The 25,473-nt window shown below is 32.8% G+C and overlaps 2 protein-coding genes across 2 annotated transcripts; both read right to left on the bottom strand.

Moving 5' to 3' along the window:
* Nucleotides 1-10,625: 10,625 nt before the first annotated feature.
* LOC110723680 (cytochrome P450 71A1-like) lies at nt 10,626-13,658 on the bottom strand. Its single transcript, XM_021903027.1, has 2 exons — nt 12,615-13,658; nt 10,626-11,507 (listed from the first exon to the last, which is right to left on the bottom strand). Exons 1-2 carry the CDS (start codon nt 13,521-13,523, stop codon nt 10,878-10,880), a joined length of 1,539 nt encoding a protein of 512 aa, XP_021758719.1. The 5' UTR covers nt 13,524-13,658; the 3' UTR covers nt 10,626-10,877.
* A 6,630-nt stretch (nt 13,659-20,288) lies between these two features.
* Nucleotides 20,289-22,742, bottom strand: LOC110723670 (cytochrome P450 71A1-like). The gene is made up of 2 exons (XM_021903016.1): nt 21,439-22,742; nt 20,289-21,091 (listed from the first exon to the last, which is right to left on the bottom strand). Exons 1-2 carry the CDS (start codon nt 22,345-22,347, stop codon nt 20,462-20,464), a joined length of 1,539 nt encoding a protein of 512 aa, XP_021758708.1. The 5' UTR covers nt 22,348-22,742; the 3' UTR covers nt 20,289-20,461.
* Nucleotides 22,743-25,473: the final 2,731 nt, after the last annotated feature.

The raw sequence follows: 25,473 nt of genomic DNA, 5'->3' as shown, positions 1-25,473 counted from the left end.
AATTTAGTGAAAACCAATCCTGGGACTCCAATGCATCATTTATTGACTCCAACCTGAAAATAAGCAACACTGCTTACCATTACGGTAAACAGGGCGAACCAAAACAAATAAGAAGTACGAGTTAGAAAAATATGCTAAGTACGATAAGTGCAAGATAATTAAACTCATTTTATTCGCAAACATGCTTTAAAACCAATTTCCAATAAATAATCTAATAATTCCAAACTCATGGTTTAAAACCAATTCTCAATAATTCCAATATCAATAATCAATAAAACCAAATCCAATTATTTTAAAACCAATTCCTCATATTAAAACCAATTCCTCTCCCAAGTGTGCACACCCCCCAAGCTAGTCTCCTTATGTTACAAGGCTATTCTTGAGGAAAGACCTGGTCATGCAAAGTCCAAGGCTTTATCAATAAACCAAATCCGCATAGTGGGATTACCAACATGCTTATAAAGCATAAATAATAATAAATCCATAATTCAATAAATCCTCTTTTAAATCCAATAATTCAACCTTTAATAATAATAATTCAAACTTCTTTTAATAAATTCAACATGCTTTTAAAATCAATCCTTTTTAAACATAAATAATAAATTAATTAATCAAAACATGTTATAAAAATCAATACTCCAATTTAATTATTAAAACCAATCTTTTAAACATACTTTTATTTCATAAACCATAATTCAATTCAATTTAATTCAAACAACATAAATCATTCAAACATGTTTCATTCAAATCGATCACTTCCAAGGTATCTAGCCACCTAACGTACCTTGATCTTCACTTAGCCAACAACACTTCAAAATAACTCTCAAGTAGCTTGATCAAAAACACCCTACAAATAAATATAACCTTAATCAATATAAGGTTAACAAATAATCACAAATAATTAAATTAAACCCTCCCAACTAAATGTACATGAACCTCTTAAATTAATTCAACATGAACATTATTAAAATATAATTTTAAAACTACTCATAATAATTTTATATTAATCTCCCATAATAATAATAATTGAATAAAAGAAAAGGAGAAGAAAAAAATTGGATTTGCGTAGGAAATAAAAGGCAGAACTTTCAGAGGCTATAACTCCTTTGATATAGCTTCGAATTGGGTGATTCTTGATCCTAAACTTAAGGATTTTTTGAGAGGAACTACTTTTTGTGAAACGTCACTACCCCAAAAACAGACCAAAGGTGCCCGAAAATTGGCTTCAAAGATGAACGGGATGATTTGTGTAAAATTGAGGAGAAGAAAAAGAAGAGAATTGGTGTGAAAAATGTGAGAGGTATGAAGGGGTATTTATAGGCTAGTATGAGCATGAATTATGGTAGGAAAATGTAGGAAGAATTATGGTAATTAGGATTTAAGAGATTACTTGGAGAAGTGAGCAAAGATTTAAGGAAAGTTTTGATATTTGAAGGGATTATGTATAATTGAATATGGAAGGTATGTATGTCATGAAAAATGTTAAGGAAATTGGAATTGCTTGGGGAATAATTAAGAAGAATGAATGGCAAGAAAATATAATAATTGGATATCAAAAAGATGGAGAATTAGAATTATGGAAAATAGGAGATTTAAGGGAGATAATTAAAAATACAAATTACCAAAATATTTTCCCAAAATCTTTATGGGATGGCCGAAATTATTGAGCTTTCCTAAGCTCATATTTTCGGCCTTCCTATTTAGTATTTAGGAATATATTTTGCTAGTTTAAAGGAATTAAAAATAATTGTGTAAATAATATTTATTGTAATAAATAATTAAATAATAAAATACCAAATATTCACCAAATAATTTAACTAAATAAAAATCAGATTTTCACGTAGGAAAATCCAAAATTATTAGCTAATTAATTGGGATTTTCGGACCTATTAAAATAATAATAAAATATAGTTTTTGCCTTAATTAAAATATCTGAAATATAAATAATCCGGTTTTTAAAATAGGATAAATGGATAATAAATCTTATCCAAAATAATGATTAGTTTTCAAAATACTTTTGGCGCCAAAATTCAAATATCATTTTGGCTCCAAGATTTAAATAGTAAGTTGAATTACTAAAATACCCTTTTGAGAAAATAATAATTAATTAGGAAAATACGTATGAAAATACGGGGTATTACAATACAAGATGGGCAGATGGTCCATTGAGTATTATTTCGAATGACCTGATGAGCCTTTTTTGGGGGGAGGCTATAATTAGAGTTGTCAAAAGTTGTCCCGACCCGAAATATCGACTCAAACCCGATTATTAACCGAATAATCTGAACCAGAAAAAAGGTGACCCTGACTCGACCTGAAACAACCCCTAGACTCGAGTTGACCCGAGTATGTGAGACCCGAACCCGAACATGAACTGACCTGGAGATTACCCGACCCGAATGTAAACCGCGAATTATTGATGTGAACCGAACCCGACCTGAATCGAAATTGACCCAAACTCATTTTAACCCGTCACAACCTAAATTTAACCGACTTGTTACTAACCTGACCTGAATTCAACCCAACCTGTTCCTAACCCGACCCGAATTTAACCCAACCTGTTACAAACCCGACTTATTATTGACCTAACCCAAATTCAACCCGACTTGTTATTGACCCGACCCAAATTTTACCAGACCTATAACTAACCCGACCCAAAAATTCAAACCGATCTGTTACTAACCCGACTCGAAATCAACACGACTTGTTATTGATCCGACCTAAATTCAACCCAAATTGTTCCTGACCCGATTACAAATCACCTTAATTAAATGCAATTTAGACCACCTTATTATTGTTTATCAAAGCATTTTGTCTAGGGAGATCAAGTCGGTCCAGACCAGCAAAAGAAACGAGAATCATCCTCAAATTTAAGAGTTAAATATAGAATATATATATTTATTGTATGGTCAAAGGAGATAATTACCTTCCTATATTATAAACTATAGTTTCTTAGTATATTGCCATATATATTATAGTCAAAGGAAATAATTATCTTGATAAAAATGATAATTATCTATTTATAGTTAGTTCAACTAACCCGAATATGACCTGACTTGGAAATTACCCAACCTGATTGTAACCTGCAAATTATTGACTTGAACATAATAACCCGACTTGACTCCGAGAATGACCCGACTTGGAAACGACCCAACCTGATCATAACCCGCAAATTATTGACTTGAACCAAACCCGATTTTAACCCGAGAATGACCCGACCTGGTTATAACCCGCAAATTATTAACTTGAACCGAACCCGACTCAAACCCGAGAATGATCCGACCTGATTATAACCCGCAAATTATTTAATTGAACCGAACCCGACTCGAACCCGAGAATGACCCTAACCTGTTTTAACCCGTGAAAATTCGAATTAAACCCGACCTATTGTTCACCCGACTCGAATGTAACCCAACATGTTATTTAACCAACCTAAACCCGACCCAAACCCGATAAGATTTATCACCCAACGTGTCCCGAATCAAGCATGACCCAACCCGCATAGGTGATGGAATTAATCTGAATTGACCCGACCCGAGTTGACCCGACCCACTCTTATTGACCCAAACCCGACCCGTTTACCCGAATTGACAGCTCTACCCGAATACTCCAAAAAATTTAAAAAAGCGTGGATATTAGCCTTCGATTTTGGAATTTTTTGACTATTTTCACCCAAAAATAAAAATTATCGAAATGTTTACCATGGTCCCTAATATCCTACGAGAGTCCAATTGGTTGGGTGGAACCATCTAATTTCCCTTTAAACGACCAATTTACCGGTTTACAACTTGCACCGATTTCATTAACTCAAGCTTACAACGAACATTTATGACAACATATAATAATGATCATATATAGATTCAAAAAGCATTATAACCTCGAGATGTATCCCCTAAAATATCAATACTTTTCGACACCGGGCCCCAAAAAATTCAAAATTTCTCAAAAAGAGTAGATATTAGCCCTCAAATTTTTGAATTTTTTGACTTTTTTCACTCGGAAATAAAAATTTCTGAAATGTTTACCATGGTCTCAAATACCCTCCGGGAGTCAAATTAAGTGGGTGGAACCATACAATTTTCCTTTAAACAACCAATTCACCAGATTACAACTTACACCGATTTCACTAATTCAAGTCCACCAAAAACATTTATGACAACAAATAATGATCATATATAGTTTCAAACGACATTATATGATCCCAAGATGTATTCCCTAGAATTTCAAGACTTTTCAACACCGGGCCCCGAAGACTCCAAAAATTCTCAAAAAGCGTGGATATAGCCTTCAATTTTTGAATTTTTTGACTTGTTTTCGCCCGAAAATAAATTTTTTTGAAATGTTAACCATGATCTCTAATACCCTCCGAGAGTCCAATTGGGTGGGTGGAACCATCCAATTTGCCTTTAAACGGGCAATTTACTGGTTTACAACTTGCGTCGATTTCATTAACTCAAGCATACCACAAACATTTATGACAACATATAATGATCATATATGATTCCAAACGACATTATATGACCCCGAGATGTGTCTCCTAAAATCTCATTTCTTTCCGACATGTAAGCTCTGAAACCTTACATGCATTTTGGAATTTTTTTTACTTTTCTTCGCCTAGAAATAAAAATTACCAAAATGTGTACCATGGTTTTTTATATCCTCAGAGAGTCCAATTGGGTGGGTTGAACCATCCTATTTGCCTTTAAACGACCAATTTACCGGTTTACAACTTGCACCGATTAAATTAACTCAAGCCTACTACGAACATTTATGACAACATATAATGATCATATATAGTTCCAAATGACATTATATGACCCTGAGATGTATTTCATTAAATTTCAAAACTTTTCGACACTGGGCCTTGAAACATCCCAAATTTCTCAAAAAGCGTGGATTTTTTCAATTTTTGTATTTTTTGACTTTTTCGCTCGGAAAAAAAAATTTACCGAAATGTTTACCATGTTCCTTAACACCCTCCGGGTGTCCAATTGGGTGGGTGGAACCAACAAATTTGCCTTTAAATGACCAATTTGCCGGTTTACAATTTGCACCGATTTCATTAATATAACTCAAGCCTACCACGAACATTTTTGACAACATATAATGATCATTTATGGTACATATCGACATTATATGACCCTGAGATGTATCCACTAAAATCTCATTTCTATTCGACACCAGTCCCGAAACCTTCGAAATATCTCAAAAATCATGGATATTAGCCTTCAATTTTGTAATTTTTTGACTTTTTTTTGCTCGAAAATAAAAATTGACGAAATGTTTACCACGGTCCCTAATACCCTTTGGGAGACCAATTGGGTGGGTGGAATCATCCTATTTTCATTTAAACGACCAATTTACCAGTTTACAACTTGCACCAATTTAATTAAATCAAGCCTACTACGAACATTAATTTATGACAACATATAATGATCATATATGGTTCCAAACGAGATTATATGACCGCGAGATGTATCTCCTAAAATCTCAAAAAAACTTTTTGACATCGGGTCTCGAAACATCCCAAATTTCTCAAAAAGAGTGCATTTCAATTTTAGAATTTTTTTACTTTTTTTCACCTAGAAATAAAAATTTTCGAAATGTTTACCATGGTCTTTAATTAATATCCTTTGGGAGTCCATTTGGCTGGTTGGAACCATCCAATTTGCCTTTAAACGACCAATTTATTGGTTTACAACTTGCACCAATTTCATTAACTCAAGCCTACCACTAACATTTATAACAACAAATAATGATCATATATGGTTCCAAACGGAATTATATGACCCCGAGATATATCCTCTAGAATTTCAAGACTTTTCGACATCGGGCCCTGAAACCTACAAAATTTCTTAAAAAGTGTGGATATTAGCCTTCAATTTTGGATTTTTTTGACTTTTTTTGCCCGAAAATAAAAAGTAACGAAATGTTTACCATAGTCCCTAATAACCTATGGGAATCCAATTGGTTGGGTGAAAACATCTAATTTGCATTTAAACGACCAATTTACTAATTTACAACTTGCACCGATTTTATTAATTTAAGCCTACCACGAACATTCATGACAACATATACTGATCATATATGATTCCAAACGGCATTATATGAGTCCAGGATGTATCCTCTAAAATCTCAAGAATTTTTGACACTAGGCTCCGAAACCTCTAAAATTTCTCAAAAACGTGGATATTAGCCTTCTATTTTGAAATTTTTGACTTTTTTTCGTCCAAAAAATAAAAATTGTTGAAATGTTTACCATGGTCCCTAAAACCCCCCGAGATTCCAATTAGGAGGGTGGAACCATCCAACTTGCTTTTAAGCGACCAATTTACTAATTTACAACTTGCACCGATTTCATTAATTCAAGTCTACCACAAACATTTATGACAACATATAATGGTCATATATGGTTCTAAACAGGATTATATGACCCCGAGATGTATCCCCTAAAATCTTAAGGCTTTTCGACAACGGGCTCGAAACCTCCAAAATTTCTTAAAAAAAGTGGATATTAGCTTTCAATTTTGGAAATTTTTTACTTTTTTTCGCCTGAAAATAAAAATTGACGAAATATTTACCATGGTCCCTAATACCCTCCAGGAGTCCCATTGGGTGTGTGGAACCATCCAATTTACCTTTATACGACAAATTTACCGATTTACAACTTGCACCGATTTCATTAACTCAAGCCTACCACGTACGTACATTTATGACAACATATAATAATCATATATGGTTCCAAACGGCATTATATGACACCAAGAGGTATTTCCTGGAATTTCAAGACTTTTCAACACTGAGTCCTAAAACCTTCAAAATTTCGCAAAATGCGTGGATATTATTCTTCAATTTTGGAATTTTTTAACTTTTTTCGCTCGAAAATAAAAATTGGCAAAATGTTTACCATGTTCCCTAGCTAATACCCTCCAGGATTCCAAGGATTGGTAATGTGAGATAATATTCTTTTGTATTTAAATTAATTCATTTTTGGCCCTAAATTTATGGCTTTTCTTGTAACTTATAAGACTTGTAAGTGTGTGCATCTTTGGACTTTTGAATCCTATGTAATAGATTAAGTGATAAACCATGGAGTTAGGTGTTTTGGACTGAATTGTAACAGGATGTAACCCATTTGGTAGGATATACTATCATTTTGTATTCGACTCAAATATTTATTAAAAAAAATTATTTATTTATTAGTAACAAGCGTAATCTAATGCTAGTTACTAATAGTAATTTTAAAAAAAAAAAAAAAAAAATATTTTCGTAACCGGCGTTAATATTTGCCAGTTACTAATAATGTCCTAATTGTAACCAGCGTAACTTAATGCCAGTTACGAATAGAATGCTTTTTAACTTGGAATACAGACTTTTTGTAACTGGCGTATGTTAAGCCAGTTACAAATATTACATTATTTGTAACTAACATTAGTCGGTTACAAATAATTTCCACTAGTTGTAATGGTGGCATTCGCAACCAACAATGCCAGTTACAAAAAGTCAATTTCGCTAGTTACAAATAGCACATTTTCTACTAGTGATTTATGACAACAAATAATGATAAAAAATGGTTCCAAACAACATTATATTACCCCGAGATATATTCCCTAAAATCTCAACTCTTTTCGACACCGGGTCCCGAAACCTCCAAAATTTCTCAAAAAACGTGGCCTTCAATTTTGGATTTTTTTGACTTTTTTTCGCTCGAAAATAAAAATTGCCAAAATGTTTACCAAGGTCCCTAATACCCTTTGGAAGTTCAATTGGGTGGGTGGAACCATCCAATTTGCCTTTAAACGATCAATTTACTAGTTTACAACTTGTACCGATTTTATTAACTCAAGCCTACCACTAACATCTATGACAACATTAATGATCATATATTATGGTTCCAAACGGCATTATATGACCGCCCCAGAGATGTATTCCCTAAATTCTCAAGACTTTGCGACATTGGGTCCCGAAACCTCCAAAATATTAAAAAGCGTGGATATTAGCCTTTAATTTTTGAATTTTTAGACTTTTTTCGCACGAAAATATTATTTTCGAAATGTTTACCATGGTCCATACCCTTATGGAGTCCAATTGGGTGGGTGGAACCATCCAATTTGCCTTTAAACGGAATATTTACCGGTTTGTAACTTGCACCGATTTCATTAACTCAAGCGTACCACGAGTCCACGAACATTTATGACAACAAATAATGATCATATATATGGTTCCAAACGACATTAAATGACCTTGAGATGTATTTCCTAGAATTTCAAGACTTTTCGACACCGGGCCCCAAATTCTCCAAAATTTCTCAAAAACGTGGATATTAGCCTACTATTTTGAAATTTTTGACTTTTTTTTCGTTCGAAAATAAAAATTACCGAAATGTTTATCATGGTCCCTAATCCCCTCCAGGAGTCCAATTGGGTGGGTGGAACCATCCAATTTTCCTTTCAACGACCAATTTACTAGTTTACAACTTGCACCAATTTCATTAATTCAAGCCTACCACGAATATTTATGCCAACAAATAATGATTATCTATGGTTCCAAACATCATTATGTGACCCCGAGATGTATCCCCTAAAATTTCAAAACTTTTCAACATTGGGCCATGAAATTAAACCTCCAAAATATCTCAAAAAGCGTGGATAATCTTCAATTTTGAAAATTTTTGACTTTTTTTTGTCCAGAAATAAAAATTGTCGAAATGTTTACCATGGTCCCTAATACCCTTCGGGAATCCAATTGGGTACGTGGAACCGTCAAATTTGCCTTTAAACGGCAAATTTATTTACCGGTTTACAACTTGCACAGATTTCATTAACTCAAGCCTATTACGAACATTTATGACAACATATAATGATCATATATGGTTCTATACGACATTATATGACCCCGAGATGTATCTCATAAAATATTAATACTTTTCTACACTGGGCCCCACACCTCCAAAATTTCTCAAAAGCGTGGATATTAGCTTTCAATTTTGAATTTTTTTATTTTTTTTCGCCCAGAAATAAAAATTGTCGGAATGTTTACCGTGGTCCCTAATACTCTCCATGAGTTTAATTGGGTGGGTGGAACCATCCAATTTGCCTTTAAACGACCATTTTACCGGTTTACAACTTGCATCGATTTCATTCATTCAGGCCTACTACGAACATTTATGACAACAAAAAATGATCATATATAGTTACAAACGACATTATATGACCCCGAGATGTATCCTATTAATTTCAAGAATTTTCCACACCGGGCCCCGTAACTTCCAAAATTTCTCAAAAAGCGTGGATATTAGCTTTCAATTTTAAAAGTTTTTTGACTTTTTTTCCGCCTGAAAATAAAAAGGAAATTTTTTCAAAAATAACACCACCTTTGGACGGTCTTCCAATAATGGTACCAGTTTTGTATTATTCCAAAATAACACTACCTTTCACTTGTATTTGCCAAAAATGAAACAAAAAACCGATAACCTGTTTTATAAGTAACCCTGGGACACGTGTTCTTGTTTGATTGGTTAATTTATTTATTTTTATTTTGTACTTTGAAAAAACTTTTAAAAAGAAAAAAAATAAACCAAAAAAAAAATTAAAAAAAAATTAAACCCCCCCCCCCTCCCACGACTTTCACCGTCATCCACCGCCTTCCCAAAAATTATTTTAAAAAGCACTTGCCCAAACCCTTACGCTTTAATAACGTTTATGTGATTTGCTAATAAAAGTGGCGCGTCATACTATTGACATGATGGGACAAGTGCCAACTATACTCAAGAAAATTAGAACCATATTTAAGCTTTGTTTCCACGACTCTATGCCTCTAATCAAGACCCTTAATGTAGGCTATAAAGTTGTCACTTTGAGTTAAAAAACAGCGTAGGCTAGTGCTTATCTTACTCCACAACACAAATACATACTACTCCGTACTTTAATACTTCCTCCGTTCTTTTTTACTTGACCCGCTTTGACTTTTACACTATTCATCATCCCTCCTTTGACCGTGTTTTATGAATAATATGTAAGGAAACACATATTTATGTTGGATCATTTTGAATTCGTCTCAATAAGTACTATCATAATATATAACTTTTACATTTTTTAATTATGGAGAATTAAAATTATTAACCGTTAAAATTTTGCATTGACAAGCGTGATAAAAGAAACAGGTCAAGTAAAAAAGAACAGAGGAAGTATACATCTCCTAATATTTAACATATTTTCATTTTTAGTATGTTTATTTACTACTTTTATTTCATACTACATACAAAGTATCAGTTTTGGTTGTAATAAACCACAATTTTACTCTTACATATTTGGTTCACCCATTTTCCGGGCTATTATCCACAAAATTTATTAATTCTATCATACTCTAACATATGAGCCCTGATAAAACATACAGCGTAAATGCTTGCTCCATTTCTCTTGGACACGCATGCCGATGCTAATCTTTTATCACCAATATCTTTAATTACAATATATATAAATTCTGACAATTGAAAATTAATAATCTATTTATTGAGATGATTCCAACAAGTACCCACAAGATTATATTTTTTCTTATGTACAAATTACAAACATTAGTCAAAGTAGGACAAATAAATAGTGCAAAAAATAGAAATGGAGCAAGTATTTAAAAACGGAGGGAGTATTATTGAAGAAATGTAGCAACTACAAATACAGAGCTGAGTTATATATATGCATAACTAATTACGATAACAAAATATACTAACATATAACTTTAACATCTGACATTACCATAGCTTACACACTTTGATTTAATTAAAACAAGAACACGAATTCAACGGCCTTAACTACTAGGCTACAACCTCAAACCCCAACTTGAGGCCAGTGATTAAGGTTCAATATTAAAAATTTAAATTTTCAAGTATGGTAAATATGGTGACAAAGTCGAGGATCAGCACAAACACTAAGAGGAATCTTTTTAGGATTTGAGAGACCATAAACCTCATCCATATCCAAATCTTTAGGCTTCATGTTATTAGGCAATTTCCATGCAAAACCATGAAGAAGATTAGCCAAACTTGTCTCAATAACTTTAAGGCCAAGATTATACCCTGGGCACATCCTTCTCCCCGATCCAAAAGGCAACAACTCAAAATTGTGACCTTTGACATCTATATTTTTCCCAATAAATCTTTCAGGCCAAAATTCATCTGGCCTTTCATACACCTTAGGGTCTCTTTGTATGGTGAAAGTATTTACAAACACAACGGAACCCTTATGGATATCATAACCTTTAATATTAACTTGCTCCCTTGCTAGGTGAGGCGCGAGCAAAGGTGCTACTGGGTGCAATCTCATTGTTTCCTTTACTATTGCGCAAACATAAGACAAGTTTTGTATATCTTTCTCTAGGACCCATCTTTCCCTTCCTATCACTTGGTCCATCTCCTCTCTAGCCTTAGCTATGATGTCCGTCCTTCTTATGAGTTCAGACATTGCCCACTCAATTGTTGTTGTTGAACTCTCTGTACCTCCAGCAAGTAAATCCTAAATTTCATTTTATGTGTGTATAATACTAACGTATAATATAATGCGCATGCTTATAAATGAGAAATGGAGATCGGATTAATAATAATTAAGTTCAATTTAATTATAAGTCGCCAAAACCATCTAATCATTTTTATAACAAATATTCTTCCTTGTATTTAGCCTAGATGTGCATTATTAAAAAGTATATATACCCTAAAGTTTTTATTTCAAAATATCTAACTTTATTATACATTTATTTTTAAGTATTGCCCCGCTATATTAAGTGTAAATTTACTTCTTATATTAATATTAGGCTGGCTTATGCGAGCGATGTGCAAGTCATAACTAGTTATGTTTGGGGAGTTCTTTTAATTTAACCTTATGTCACAAGTTTAGTTAAACAAATAAATTTAAGGGGTATAAATATTTGCACACTAATTTAAAGGTTTAAAAGAGAAGCAATTAAGTTTAATGAGAACAATTGAACAAATAAGTAAATAAACATTTTAGAGGGTATAATTATCCAAACACTATTGATAAGAGTTAACACAAATCTGTTAAAATATATGAATATGGATATGGATATGAATAAAAGGATGGAGTAGCTATACAAGTAAACTAAATTCCTGAGAATTTCAAATTTACCCTCATCCCTATTCCTCTTTTTTTTTTCATTCATCATCTTTTTGTACAGTTTTAATTTTATACATATTTAACTATCAATCTATTCAATGATGTATGATTAAAAAAATAATGCTACACATTAAAATGAATATGCCATCATGAATATGTGTTATCTTATCAATAATGGTTAAACTTTATCACTTTTTTTTTATTATTTTGAAAACAAACTTTTTCACTTTTCAAAATGAACATGTATAATGGGAAATACAAAAATAACGGGGAGTAGATTGTCTGCCCTTTATTACATGGATGTCATTGCTCTCTATGGTATTTCTCTAGGTTGGTTGGTTTTTTTTTTTTTTTTTTTTCGATTTTGGTGTTTAGAGAGTCACAAGGCAGTAATCTATTCCAAAAATCACTTCGAATTGGGGAAGTTTTTATAACCACTCTCTCATGAAAATTGATGTTGCGTAGGTATAACAAAGTAAGATTAGGACATACCTGAGTGAATGCCTTGACTCCAATTCTTTCAAGCTTAACTTCATTATTAGGATCATCAGCAAGTTGTAATAATACATCCACCATATCTTTTGGAACCCAATTTTCCTTCTCAATTTCCCGTCTAGCATTATGTTCATCCAACACATGCTCCAAAAACCTATCAAATTTCTTAGCTAAAATCTTCATCCTCTTCACATAACCTTGAACGTCCATATACTTCAAACAAGGGATCCAATCTCCAAGATTCAATACCCCATTTAAAAAGAACCATTCATCAACCATCAACTTAAATTCCTTTAGTGTTACAATCGATTTTTCTTTGTCATTTTTTTCCGTGTATTTTTTTCCTAACACCATTATACTAATGACGTTTAAGTTCAAAGTAAAGAGGTAATCTTTCAACAAAATGGATTCTCCATTAGTGTTAAATACGCCTCTTAATAAGGAATTAAGTTCTTCTATGCGTATGTACTCGTATGATTCGAGCCTCTTGGAGCTAAAAAGTTCCATCAAGCACATCTTTCTAGCTTGACGCCAATATGGACCATATTGAGACCATGATATATCGTAACAGTTATATGCAGTATACTTCCCGGCAGCAATTCTAGGCCTTCCGGAAAAGATTTCATCGTTCGTTTTTAGGATAATCTTTGCCATTTCTACGGATGAACCCACTAACACCGGGACTGACCCAAATTTGAGCATCATTACATGCCCATATTTCTTAGAGAGTTCGTCGATAGAACGATGGGGAAGTGACCCAATGAGATTGAAGTTCCCAATGATAGGCCATGGTTTAGGGCCGGGTGGTAGGTTAAGTTTACGACGGCAAAGGTGATTAGTAAGGAGTACTATGGCTATGGCCGCTAGCGATGTGAGAAAATACGTTGCCCAAGTTGGTGCCTCCATTGTTGAGTGGTTAGTTTATGGATTAATGGGGTATAGCTATAAATGCTTTTTGGTCGATGGTTTTGAAGTGAAAATCGATAGGGTTATTTTACTTATTTACTTATTTATAGTAAATGAAGCAAGAATAACTTAAATCATGCATTAAGGTCATGTTTGGCAAAGCTAGCGTAACGCGTAGTTTTTAACGGTCGAGTAACGGGTAACTATTAATTATTAAAGTAGAGGTAATTGTTAATTAAAGTAGCGACTAGCTGTCAATTAGTACTGAATATATGTTAGCTATTAAAGTAACAGATGATATTATAGGTGTTTGGAAAAAGTAGCGATTACATTACTAAAATATATTAATAATAATATAAATTGTTGCAAAGATGTAATAAAAAATTAACAAATGCGATCCGCTACTTTTAAACGCTACTATTTTTAACGTTTGAGAAAAGCAATCTAAACGCCACCTCTAGTGCTAATCTCTAATCACATTGATACCTTATTAAACACTCTTATTTTTTTTTCCTAGTAGTATTTTGACTAATCAAAACGCTAACCACTATCTTAAACATTATTACCTGTCAAAAAAATTAAAAATCTTAAACATTATCACCAAACCAGGCCTAGGTGATGGTGAAGTTGCGATTTTGACCTCCCTTTTGTTTGTTTTTGCATTGCTTTTATAATTTTTTATATAGTGCGACTTGGGAATATTGCTAATCTATGGAGAATGACGAATTCTTTCAAACACATGAAGCGCAATTGATGATTTCGATCATAAATTTCCACAAGATTACAGTAATTCATTTAAGAAAATTATAACGAAAAGTCAAGCAAGCTTATCTTAGATAAAATCACTAGCAAAAGTGCAATTATTAGTGGGTTAAAAGCTTAAAACAAAACATAATCAATAATTGATTAAATGGAAAGAGTATCCCATTGAACTTGTAATTGGTTGGATAGATTGTCTTTTTACGAAAAGTATTCTTATAGAGTAAATTTTATCTTATTCCCATTTAGCTGATTCAAGTGGGTGATGACTGGCGGGATCATCCAAAAGATACGGAAATAATTATGTGGCTAGCCACATGGTGTGGCCACTTCACATAATCACATACTAGAATATTAATTAAGTAATAGAGGGTTACGTTGATGAGCAAATGGGGTTAACTTAACACATATATAGGTACTTAAATGAGATATAGGGGTTACTCGATCTCATAAATAAGTGGAATTATTCTTTCATTTTTTAAACCAAAAGAATAGGTGTTACATGAATGAACAAATGGAGTTACTTATTTCTAAATTACTTGAATTCACTCGTATAGTGAATTTTAGTTACTTTTATGGACAACACAAGGTTACTCTTAGAAAAAATTGAGGTTACTCATACATATAAATGAAGATTACTGTTATAAACTAATGTGGTCACACCATGTGACTAACCACATAGAAGACTTACCCTTAGGGAATATGTGGTTTTTTTATATGACACCAAGTCAATTTAGGGAATATGTTGTTTATCATATGAAATCAAGTTAATTTAAGTTTATTCAAGGTATTCTCAACAAAAAAAAATAAAAAAATAAATAAATAAATAAAAAGGCGTTTATTCAAGGTATTCAATAAACTCTAATGGTTGATTTAATATATGATATTTTGATAAAGATTCTTGTACTATTTCTCCAGGCCAACCTTGGACCGAAAATTGCATGCCCAAACCCCTAAATTTTTAGATGCACCAAAGTGCACTTTAAACATTTAGTAAAAATATATGAATAATTGCAAATTTTGAACATGTAGTAACAACTGAACATTGCAAATTTTGAGCATTTAGTTAAAAATATGAACAATCACAATGCATCACTCCTATACTTTTGAACATTTAGTAAAAATATCTAAACAATCGTGAATTTTGAACCTTAAGTAAAAAATCTGAACATCACAATACACGTACAAATAATCTGAACAATCACAATACACCACACACATTTAGTAAAAAAAAATACTAGTATGAACAATAACAAATTTTGAACATTTAATAAAAAAAAAAATGGGAAATTCTCACCGGTAACACCCAACTTTTGTTTTTTCTCAACGGTAGAATGCAAAAAATTTTATTATCATTGGTAATCACCAATTAGTAATAATACTAATTTACTGGTAACATTAATGAAACTTTTACCTAATTATTGACTAACCATGGATTAATAATAACACAATTACAAACCTACCCTTCTAAAAAAATCACTTTCCTCCAAAGTTATATGCTACTTTCCCTCCTTAATCAATTACCCGTTTATATAAACCTTAAATAACCCAATTCTATTCGTACTCCTTGTTTTTCTTCTTCTCAATTTCTCTTAATACTACCATGGCTAAACAAAATGCTCCAGCGAAAGGTTCTTGAGACAGGAGGTCAGCTATAGGAAATGAGTCACCGTGATCTGCGACAATACTCAATTGTTTTCCAGTTAGATTAACAACAGAATTTGCAAGCTGACTGGAAATTAGTATACTAGATGAAGCCCTGAAGTTATTTGATTAGACATAAGTGGTTAAGGGAAATAAATAGGGGCAATTGAGTCATTTCGTAGCTAATTTTCCACTTAACATAGTAATCATGGTTAAGGACTTAGGTAAAAGTTTCATTAATGTTACCAGTAAATTAGTATTACTAATTGGTGATTACCAATGATAATCCAAAATATTATATTCTATCATTGAGAAAAAACGGAAGTTGGGTGTTACCGGTGAGAATTTAAAATCTATACAATCGTAAATTTAAAATTATTAGGAGTCAGACAAATTTGACTCATAACATCTTCGTACCTCAAAGTAGTAGAACTCTCCTTGGTATAACAACTCAAAATTCCCCTCCTTCCTTTACACTTCGAAAACCTGCTCTCAACCAAATTCGGAAGTACACTTGTATAATGGCGTGACACAGTTTCGCAAAAGTAAACTGTTTTGTGCAGTTAAAGCGTAGTTTGTTCCGAAAAGATGCTGGATTTGATTGATCGGACGGCTGCAATTTGGAGAGAGACTGAGTATGATGGAATTCGATGTTATGTTTTTAATATCATAACCTTGGAATTCCATTCTACCGTTGGACGTGTAATTCAGTCGAAACTCGCAATTTTCGGAGAATCCGAAAGGGTACTTTACTGTTGTTCCGTTGCGTGATCTGATGCACTTTTCTGAATTTGTTATTGCTTTTGTTGTTGATATGAAAGTGAAAATTATCACTAACATTATTATTCTTCTTTCTTTATTTTTTGAGGTATTTTTGCATATTTCTTATGTTTGAGACTTGGGTTACAGGCCTTACAGCACTAGAGAACAAGGATGATTTTGCTAGGTCGTAATTTCATTTGAACTTTCAATATGATATAATTGTGAATTTGTGATCCTATTATCATTTTTACGAGTTTTTTGAATTTTAGTAAATGATATGTTTAAAGGTACAAAGTCAAGTTGCCCCGTCAATCAATCCAATGACTGAATGAGTCTATTTATAGTCCCTTAAAGGAGATAAGGTAAGGTCAGCTCAACAAACTGTAGAAAGTTCTTGCTTTATGCATTACTATTGAAACGTTTAAAAGGGAGAAAAAAAAAGGTGTTAATTATGGTTGATTTTATTCACGTAATTAATATCATGACTTGTCAATTTGGGTCAACGGGCTGGGCTTGGGTCAAATTTAAGGTCATTTTAGTCGTTTGGTTCAACTGGTTTGCATCATTTAAGTTATTATAATACTTCCTCCGTTTTTTTACTCGACATAGAATTAGAGACCTAGATGATGAGAAATAGATAAAAAGAACAACATGTTTTGTGTGTGGCTGCTAACACACAAATAACCCCTGACAAAGTAACCCCTGATCGAGTAACCCTTGACCGACCGAGTAACTCCCGACCAAGTAACCCCTGACCAACCTAGTAATCCCAACCCAAGTAACTCCTGACCGACCCAGTAACACCCCCTAATTAACCCTCTGACCTAGTAACCCTTGACTTGTAACCCCTAACTGACTGGTAACCCCAACCTAGTAACCCCTAATTCTACACCACCTCAAAGCTTTAAACTCCACCCCACCACCAATTTGACAGAAAAAATGTACAAAATTTGTCCAAATTAGCAAACACGTGATGAATTTCATTGCAATCAATTACAATTTCTGATCAATTACAAGCAAAATTAATGCTCATATAAATCAAGCATATGATTCAATTTCCAGTTTCAATCACGAATCTACAACAATCACAAACTAAAAAGAAAAACAAAAATCAGGAAACCTTAAATGAATTATAACTCACTATAACCTCCAGATTCAGCATTAAGAGGACCACTATATATAAGGATCGGAATCAACAACGGAAGCCCTGATAACATCGTGAAAATACTCGATCGTCGTTGCTAAGAACACTGTTCAAACACTCGATCGTCAACAACGAACCCTAGAATTTTGACCAGAGAAGTGCGGGATGAGGAGAAGAACACCAACCATGCGGCGACAGAGGCAAAGACGAGGAGGAGAGAGAGAGGGCGGGGAGCGAAAGTGAGGAAGAGGACGATGAGGAAGATGTTGAGGTATTGAGTTTGAAGTGAGTTGAGGCGTTGATGAGGGAAACTGAGAGGTTTGGTAAGAGAGAAAAAAATATTTTTTTAAAAAAAATTGTGACTGGTCACACCGTATGAAAGTTTGTGTAAAAAGAAAGCATGTACAAATAAAAAAAATATATGGTAATATTTGTGGAACTTTCTAAATGGTAATTGTAACAATATAAGGGAAACGAGGGAAGAATGTTTAAACTACATCGAAAAGTCAAGTTGCCTCACCAATCAATCATATTGAGTTTACTAATAACCCTTTAAAGAAGATACGATTAGCTCAAAGAAAAAATAAAAAGGTATTAATTATGTGCTTGTGGCTGATTATTCACTTATTCAGTATTATACTGGACGTGCTCTATACAAAATGGGCAGATGGTCCATTGATAATTTATTTCGAATGGCCTGATTGGCCTGTTTTGGGGGGAGGCTATAGTAGGCCTACTTCAGTGTGATTGATTATCCAATGATCCACATAATTTAAAGCTGAAATATTTGGTTATTCAATGGGGTGCCTTGACCTTGTTTGGCAATTACGAGGAGCTTTTTACTTTTGTTACTCTCATTTTTTAAGTGACACAGTTTGATCGACACGTAGTTTTAGGAGATTTTATTGACCTTAATAAAATAAGATGTTAATGGCCTGGGGTAGGTTGGAGGACTGAGAAATGATAAAGTAAGAGATAGATAGGGTGAACATATATAATTAAAATGTAAGGAATTTCTAAAAGAGGAAGTGCGTCACTAAAAAAAATGGTCGTTTAAGGAAAGTGTGTCACTTAAAAAAACATGGAGGGAGTAGCTTCTTTGACTATTTGTAAGTTGTAATCAGTTTGATTATATGATTGTAATTGTGTAAAAGTAAAGGTATTTCGTAAATTACTATTTCCTCCATTTTTGAATAATTGTAACATTTTTCTAAAACAGTAATGTCACAATACATGTAAGAGAAAGTTTAGTCCCAAGTCTTAAGATTTGGATGTGACATCATTTTTTGCGGTCCTCATTGAAAATGATGTCATCAAATTTTTGTTAAGACTCACTAAGACTTGCACAAACTTATCACTTTAGTCCTAAAACTCAAATATATGACATATTATATGTAGAAAAGTGTAAAAAAAAAAATAAGAATAATAAAAATAAAGTAAGGTGGGTCTCAATTTCAAGTCTTAAGTTGAGTCTTGAAAATTTCAACAAGACTCAACTTGAGACTTGCTTGAGATTTAAGGAGAAAAATGAGAAAGGTCTTAAGCATAAGTCTTAAAACTCAAAATGATGATATCACTCCAAATTTGGGGCTAAACTTGCTCTAAGTGATGTCACACATTATAATTGAATTTTTTTTATGTTGAATGCTGTACTATTACGGTATTACCCTTATTTTAAGTTCATTGTCTACTAAATTATACTCCTTATAATCTCTCACTCTTACTTTAAGTATATTATATCATGTGATGTCTTTTTTTCTTAAAGACGTGAAAAATTATTTGTTACAACTCTTGCAAGTATTAAAAAAAACACGAAAAGTGTTAATTAGCTACGAGTATTAATTATTTTTAGTGTATAAATTAATCAATAAGCTAAAATCTCCTCATTTAGGTTTCTGCAAAATTGTTTGTTGGACCCAAAGATTATTTTAAAAAGCACTTGCCCAAACCCTTACACCTTTAATAATGTTTATGTGATTTGCTAATAAAAGTGCCAACTATACTCAAGAAAATTAGAACCATATTTAAGCTTTGTTTCCACGACTCTATGCCTCTAATCAAGACCCTAAACCTAAATGTAGGCTAACGTTGTCACCTTGATGAGTTAAAAAACAGCGTAGGCTAGTACATAACTTACTCCGCAACACAAATACATACTAGTCCATACTTTACTATCCATCTCCTAATTTTTAACCTATTTTCATTTTTAGTATTGTTTAATTAATTTTGTCTCATACTACATAAAAATTATCAGTTTTGGTTGTAATAAACCACAATTTTACTCTTACATATTTGGTTCACCCTTTTTTCGGGCTATTATCCACAAAATTTATTAATTCTACCATACTCTACTTGTCTCACATATAAAGTATTAAACATACAAAGTATTAAACATTAATGTCAAAGAAATGTAGCAACTTAAAATACAGAGTTGAGCTAAATATATGCATAACTAATTATGATAACAAAATATACTCACATATAACTTTAACATTTACCATTACCATAACTTACACACTTTGATTTAATTTAAACAAGAACACGAATCAAAAGGCCTTAACTATCAGGCTACGACCTACCTCAAACCTAACTTGAGGTAATTAAGGTTCAATATTAAAAATTTAAATTTTCAAGTATGGTAAATATGGCGACAAAGTCGAGGCTCAGCACAAACACTAAGAGGAATCTTTTTAGGATTTGAGAGACCATAAACCTCATCCATATCCAAATCTTGAGGCTTCATGTTATTAGGCAATTTCCATGCAAAACCATGAAGAAGATTAGCCAAACTTGTCTCAATAACTTTAAGGCCAAGATTATACCCTGGGCACATCCTTCTCCCCGATCCAAAAGGCAACAACTCAAAATTGTGACCTTTGACATCTATATTTTTCCCAATAAATCTTTCAGGCCAAAATTCATCTGGCCTTTCATACACCTTAGGGTCTCTTTGTATGGTGAAAGTATTTACAAACACAACGGAACCCTTATGGATATCATAACCTTTAATATTAACTTGCTCCCTTGCTAGGTGAGGCGCGAGCAAAGGTGCTACTGGGTGCAATCTCATTGTTTCCTTTACTATTGCGCAAACATAAGACAAGTTTTGTATATCTTTCTCTAGGACCCATCTTTCCCTTCCTATCACTTGGTCCATCTCCTCTCTAGCCTTAGCTATGATGTCCGTCCTTCTTATGAGTTCAGACATTGCCCACTCAATTGTTGTTGTTGAACTCTCTGTACCTCCAGCAAGTAATTCCTGAAATTCATTTTATGTATATAATACTAATGTATAATATAATGCAAATGTTCACAAATGACAAATGGAGATAAGATTAATAATAATTAAGTTATATGTAATAATAAGTCGCTAAAAACATCTAATAGCTTTTATAACAAATATTCTTCCTTGTATTTAGCCTAGATGTACAATATTACAAGAATATACCATAAAGTGATTTTTAATTGTAGATTATGTTTGGAGAGCCACAAAGACAATTGATCAGAATTGATCCTAAGATCTCTTCGAACTAGGAAAGTTGCTCTAATCACTCCCTCATATAAATTTATGTTGTGTAGGTATAACAAAGTTAGATTAGGACATACCTGAGTGAATGCCTTGACTCCAATTCTTTCAAGCTTAACTTCATTATTAGGATCATCAGCAAGTTGTAATAATACATCCACCATATCTTTTGGGACCCAATTTTCCTTCTCAATTTCCCTTCTAGCATTATGTTCATCCAATACATGCTCCAAAAACCTATCAAATTTCTTACCTAAAATCTTCATCCTCTTCTCATAACCTTGAACATCCATATACTTTAAACAAGGGATCCAATCTCCAAGATTCAATACCCCATTTAAAAAGAACCATTCATCAACCATTGACTTAAATTCCTTTAGTGTTACAATCAATTTTTCTTCTTCATTTTTTCCCGTGTATTTTTTTCCTAACACCATTCTACTAATCACGTTTAAGTTCAAAGTAAAGAGGTAATCTTTCAACAAAATGGATTCTTCATTAGTGTTAAATATACATCTTAAGAAGGAATTAAGTTCTTCTATGCGTATGTACTCGTATGATTCGAGCCTCTTGGAGCTAAAAAGTTTCATCAAGCAAATTTTTCTAGCTAGACGCCAATATGGACCATATTGAGACCATGTTATATCATAATAGTTATATGTTGTATACTTTCCGGAAGCAATTCTAGGCCTTCCGGCAAAGATTTCATCATTCGTTTTTAGGATAATCTTTGCCATTTCTACGGATGAGCCTACTAACACTGGGACTGACCCAAATTTGAGCATCATTACATGCCCATATTTCTTAGAGAGTTTGTCGATAGAACGATGGGGAAGTGACCCAATGAGATTGAAGTTCCCAATGATAGGCCATGGTTTAGGGCCGGGTGGTAGGTTAAGTTTACGACGGCAAAGGTGATTAGTAAGGAGTACTATGGCTATTGCCGCTAGCGATGCGAGAAAATACGTTGCCCAAGTTGGTGCCTCCATTGTTGAGTGGTTAGTTTATGGATTAATGGAGGTATAGCTATGAATGGTCTTTTTTTTTTTTTTTTTTTTTTTTAATTCTCTTAGGGTTGATGGTTTTGAAGTGAAAATCAATACGGTTATTTACTTATTTATAGTAAATGAAGCAAGAATAACTTAAATAATGCATTAAGGTCCAGTTTAGTAAAGCTCCGTAGTGGGTACCTTTTAGCGGTTGAGTAACGGGTAACTGTTAAGGTAGCGACTAGCTGTCAATCAGTAGTGGGTAGATGTTAGCTATCAAAGTAACGGATAATAGTATGCGTGTTTGGAAAAAGTAGCGATTGCATTACTAAAATATATTAATAATAATATAAATTATTAAAAAGAAGTATCCCATCAAAAAAATAAAAAGAAGTAACAAAACATTTACAAATGCTACCCACTACTCTTAAACGCTACTATTTTAACGTTTGAGAAAAAACAACTTAAACGCTACTTCTACCGCTAATTGCTAATCACATTGGTACCTTGTCAAAACGATAACCACTATCTTAAACGTTATCACCAAACAGGGCCTAAATGATGATGAACTTGCGATTTTAACCTCCCTTTTGTTTGTTTTTGCATTGCTTTTATAACTTTTTTATATTGTGCGACTTGGGAATATTGCTGATCTATGGAAAATGACGAATTCTTTCAAAATTGATGATATCGATCATAAATTTCCACAAGATTACAGTAATTCATTGAAGAAAAGTATAGCGAAAAGTCAAGCAAGCTTATCTTAGATGAAATCACTAGCAAAATTGCAATTATTAGTGGGTTAAAACAAAATATAATCAATAATTGATTAAATAGAAAGAGTATCCCATTGAACTTGTAGGCCCTTTTTGGTTAAAGAAATTTGGATGGAAAAGAAAAGAAAGGAAATTGTTTTAATCAAATTCCCATATTTGGTTGAATAAATGACATAAAAATCTAAAGGAAAGGAGGGAAGTGGGAGGAAAGTCTCTTAACAAAATTTTGGCTTTCCTTTCCTCCCAAAATCGGAGGAATTTGACTGGAAAGAGAAAAATTAAAGTAATTTCCTTTCTCTTCCCTTCATTTCCTATTCATCAACCAAATATTAGAAAATAAAATCACCTTCCTTTCCCTTCTTTTCCTTTCTTTTCCCTTCCCATCCTTTCTCTTCTTTTCCTTTACTAATATTGAACCAAAATTTTTACCAATAGTATCTTGATAGAGTGATGACTCGCGCGATCATCCAAAAGAGACGGAAATAATTAGGGAATATGTGGTTATCATATGACACCAAGTCAATTAAGGGGATATGTGGTTTATTATATGACATCAAGTCAATTTAAGTTTATTCAAAGTATTTAATAAACTCCAATGGTTGATTTAATATATGCTATTTTTTAAAGATTCTTGTAGGGCCAAGCTTGGACCGAAAATTGCATGCCCAAACCCGCCTAAAATGGACAGGTCATGCAAGCTTTAATTTTTGGGCTTTTTCAATCCCGGTAAGAAAATAAACAAGAAAATCAACTAAAAATACATAAAAGCGTATGCCCAAACTAGTCCAAAAAAAAAAAAAATCGAGCCGGGCCAAACCCAACCCGATTCAGGCCGAAATTTTTTTTGGCCCAAAACCTACCCTAATCCGTGCTGGGCTAAGTTTGATTAGCTCTAAGTGATACTATTACTATCACACACTCCGATCAAAAGATTCTAAACTACTCTCTCCGTTTTTTTTATATGAATAGTGAAAAATCTCAACTCTAACTTATAAAAAAAAATGGAGAGAGTAGTTTAGAATCCTTTGATAAGAGTGTGTGATTACTAACATATGTGAGTTTGGTCATACATTACATACACAAGGAGCAAAGGAAGTAGTTCAAAGCAAAACGTACATTTATAATATTTACTATTTGGTTAAAATTATATACTTCATAATCTAATAGAATTTTATTACAATGTAGTCTTATCAATTAGGGTCGAGTCATGAGTCATCTCAGATTAGGTCACCTCAGGTTACGAGTCAAGAAATGTTCAACCCTTGCCTAAAGTTTTGGGTTCGGAACCAACCCAACGGGCTTTGAACATTTATTTTATTTAATTTATTTTTTGCTAATTTTTTATTTTTATTTTTTTAATGTATTAAATCAAATATTTCTACCAACATTATTATTAGTCATTACATACCTACGAGATAGCAAATCATTACAAAATCACATCAATTCCTAACTAAATTTTGTATCAATGATATATTTTAAAATTTGATATATAGATTAAAAATTTATCTTAAAATGCAATTATCAACCCGAGCATTGCACGAGGCACAAAATTAGTATATAATATATAAATATGATAATATAATATGTTGTTGGATTTGTCATGATGTCTACTTAAATTAATTAATTTTTTTCATAATTTACTAAACTCTCGCTAGATCTTGTATTACAAATAGTTACATATTTTTGTATTCTGTATTTGAGAAGCACGCATTCTTGATTAAGACGGACTTATATTAAATTATTATAAGATTATTTAAAGTTATCTTAATAACATGTAATCATTAATAAAAACAAAAATACAAATTAAAATACAAAAACTCATTGCAAATTAAAAGTTACCCTTAAAGAGATTAAATTTACCATAAAATTGTTAAAGTTACCCCCACATTGTTAAAGATACCAATATGTTAGATATTATCAAATGTATAACTAGCCAAACAAAGACCATTTGTATTTGATAGAGAATATCCGTAGAATATTCTCATCCTAGGTTTAAGATATATTTTGTATAAGATTATCTTTGATATTTGTACATATCTAATATCACAGCTTATGTTAGATCTTGGGATTGTTTAGATCTAAAATTTTCTCTTCCCCTGCCGGTGGGTTAGAAACTTAAACCCACTAGCAGGATTCACAAACAATTACACAAAACACACTTTTTTTTTAATTATGGAGTACGATGGTTGACCATCACCGACAACCCCTCTTGTGCTCCAACTCCCACCACACATAGGAGCTTTGTGCACCACCTCTACCTCTTGGTTCTCCACCTAATATGCCACCTAGCTCACTCATAGTCTTCCTTCTTTAACCTAATCTGTGAGTGAATTGCAATGTTGCATAACGT

The sequence above is a fragment of the Chenopodium quinoa genome, unplaced genomic scaffold (assembly GCF_001683475.1).
Source record: "Chenopodium quinoa cultivar QQ74 unplaced genomic scaffold, ASM168347v1, whole genome shotgun sequence".
NCBI lineage: Eukaryota > Viridiplantae > Streptophyta > Magnoliopsida > Caryophyllales > Amaranthaceae > Chenopodium > Chenopodium quinoa.
This window is presented reverse-complemented; position numbering and strand designations above follow the sequence as displayed.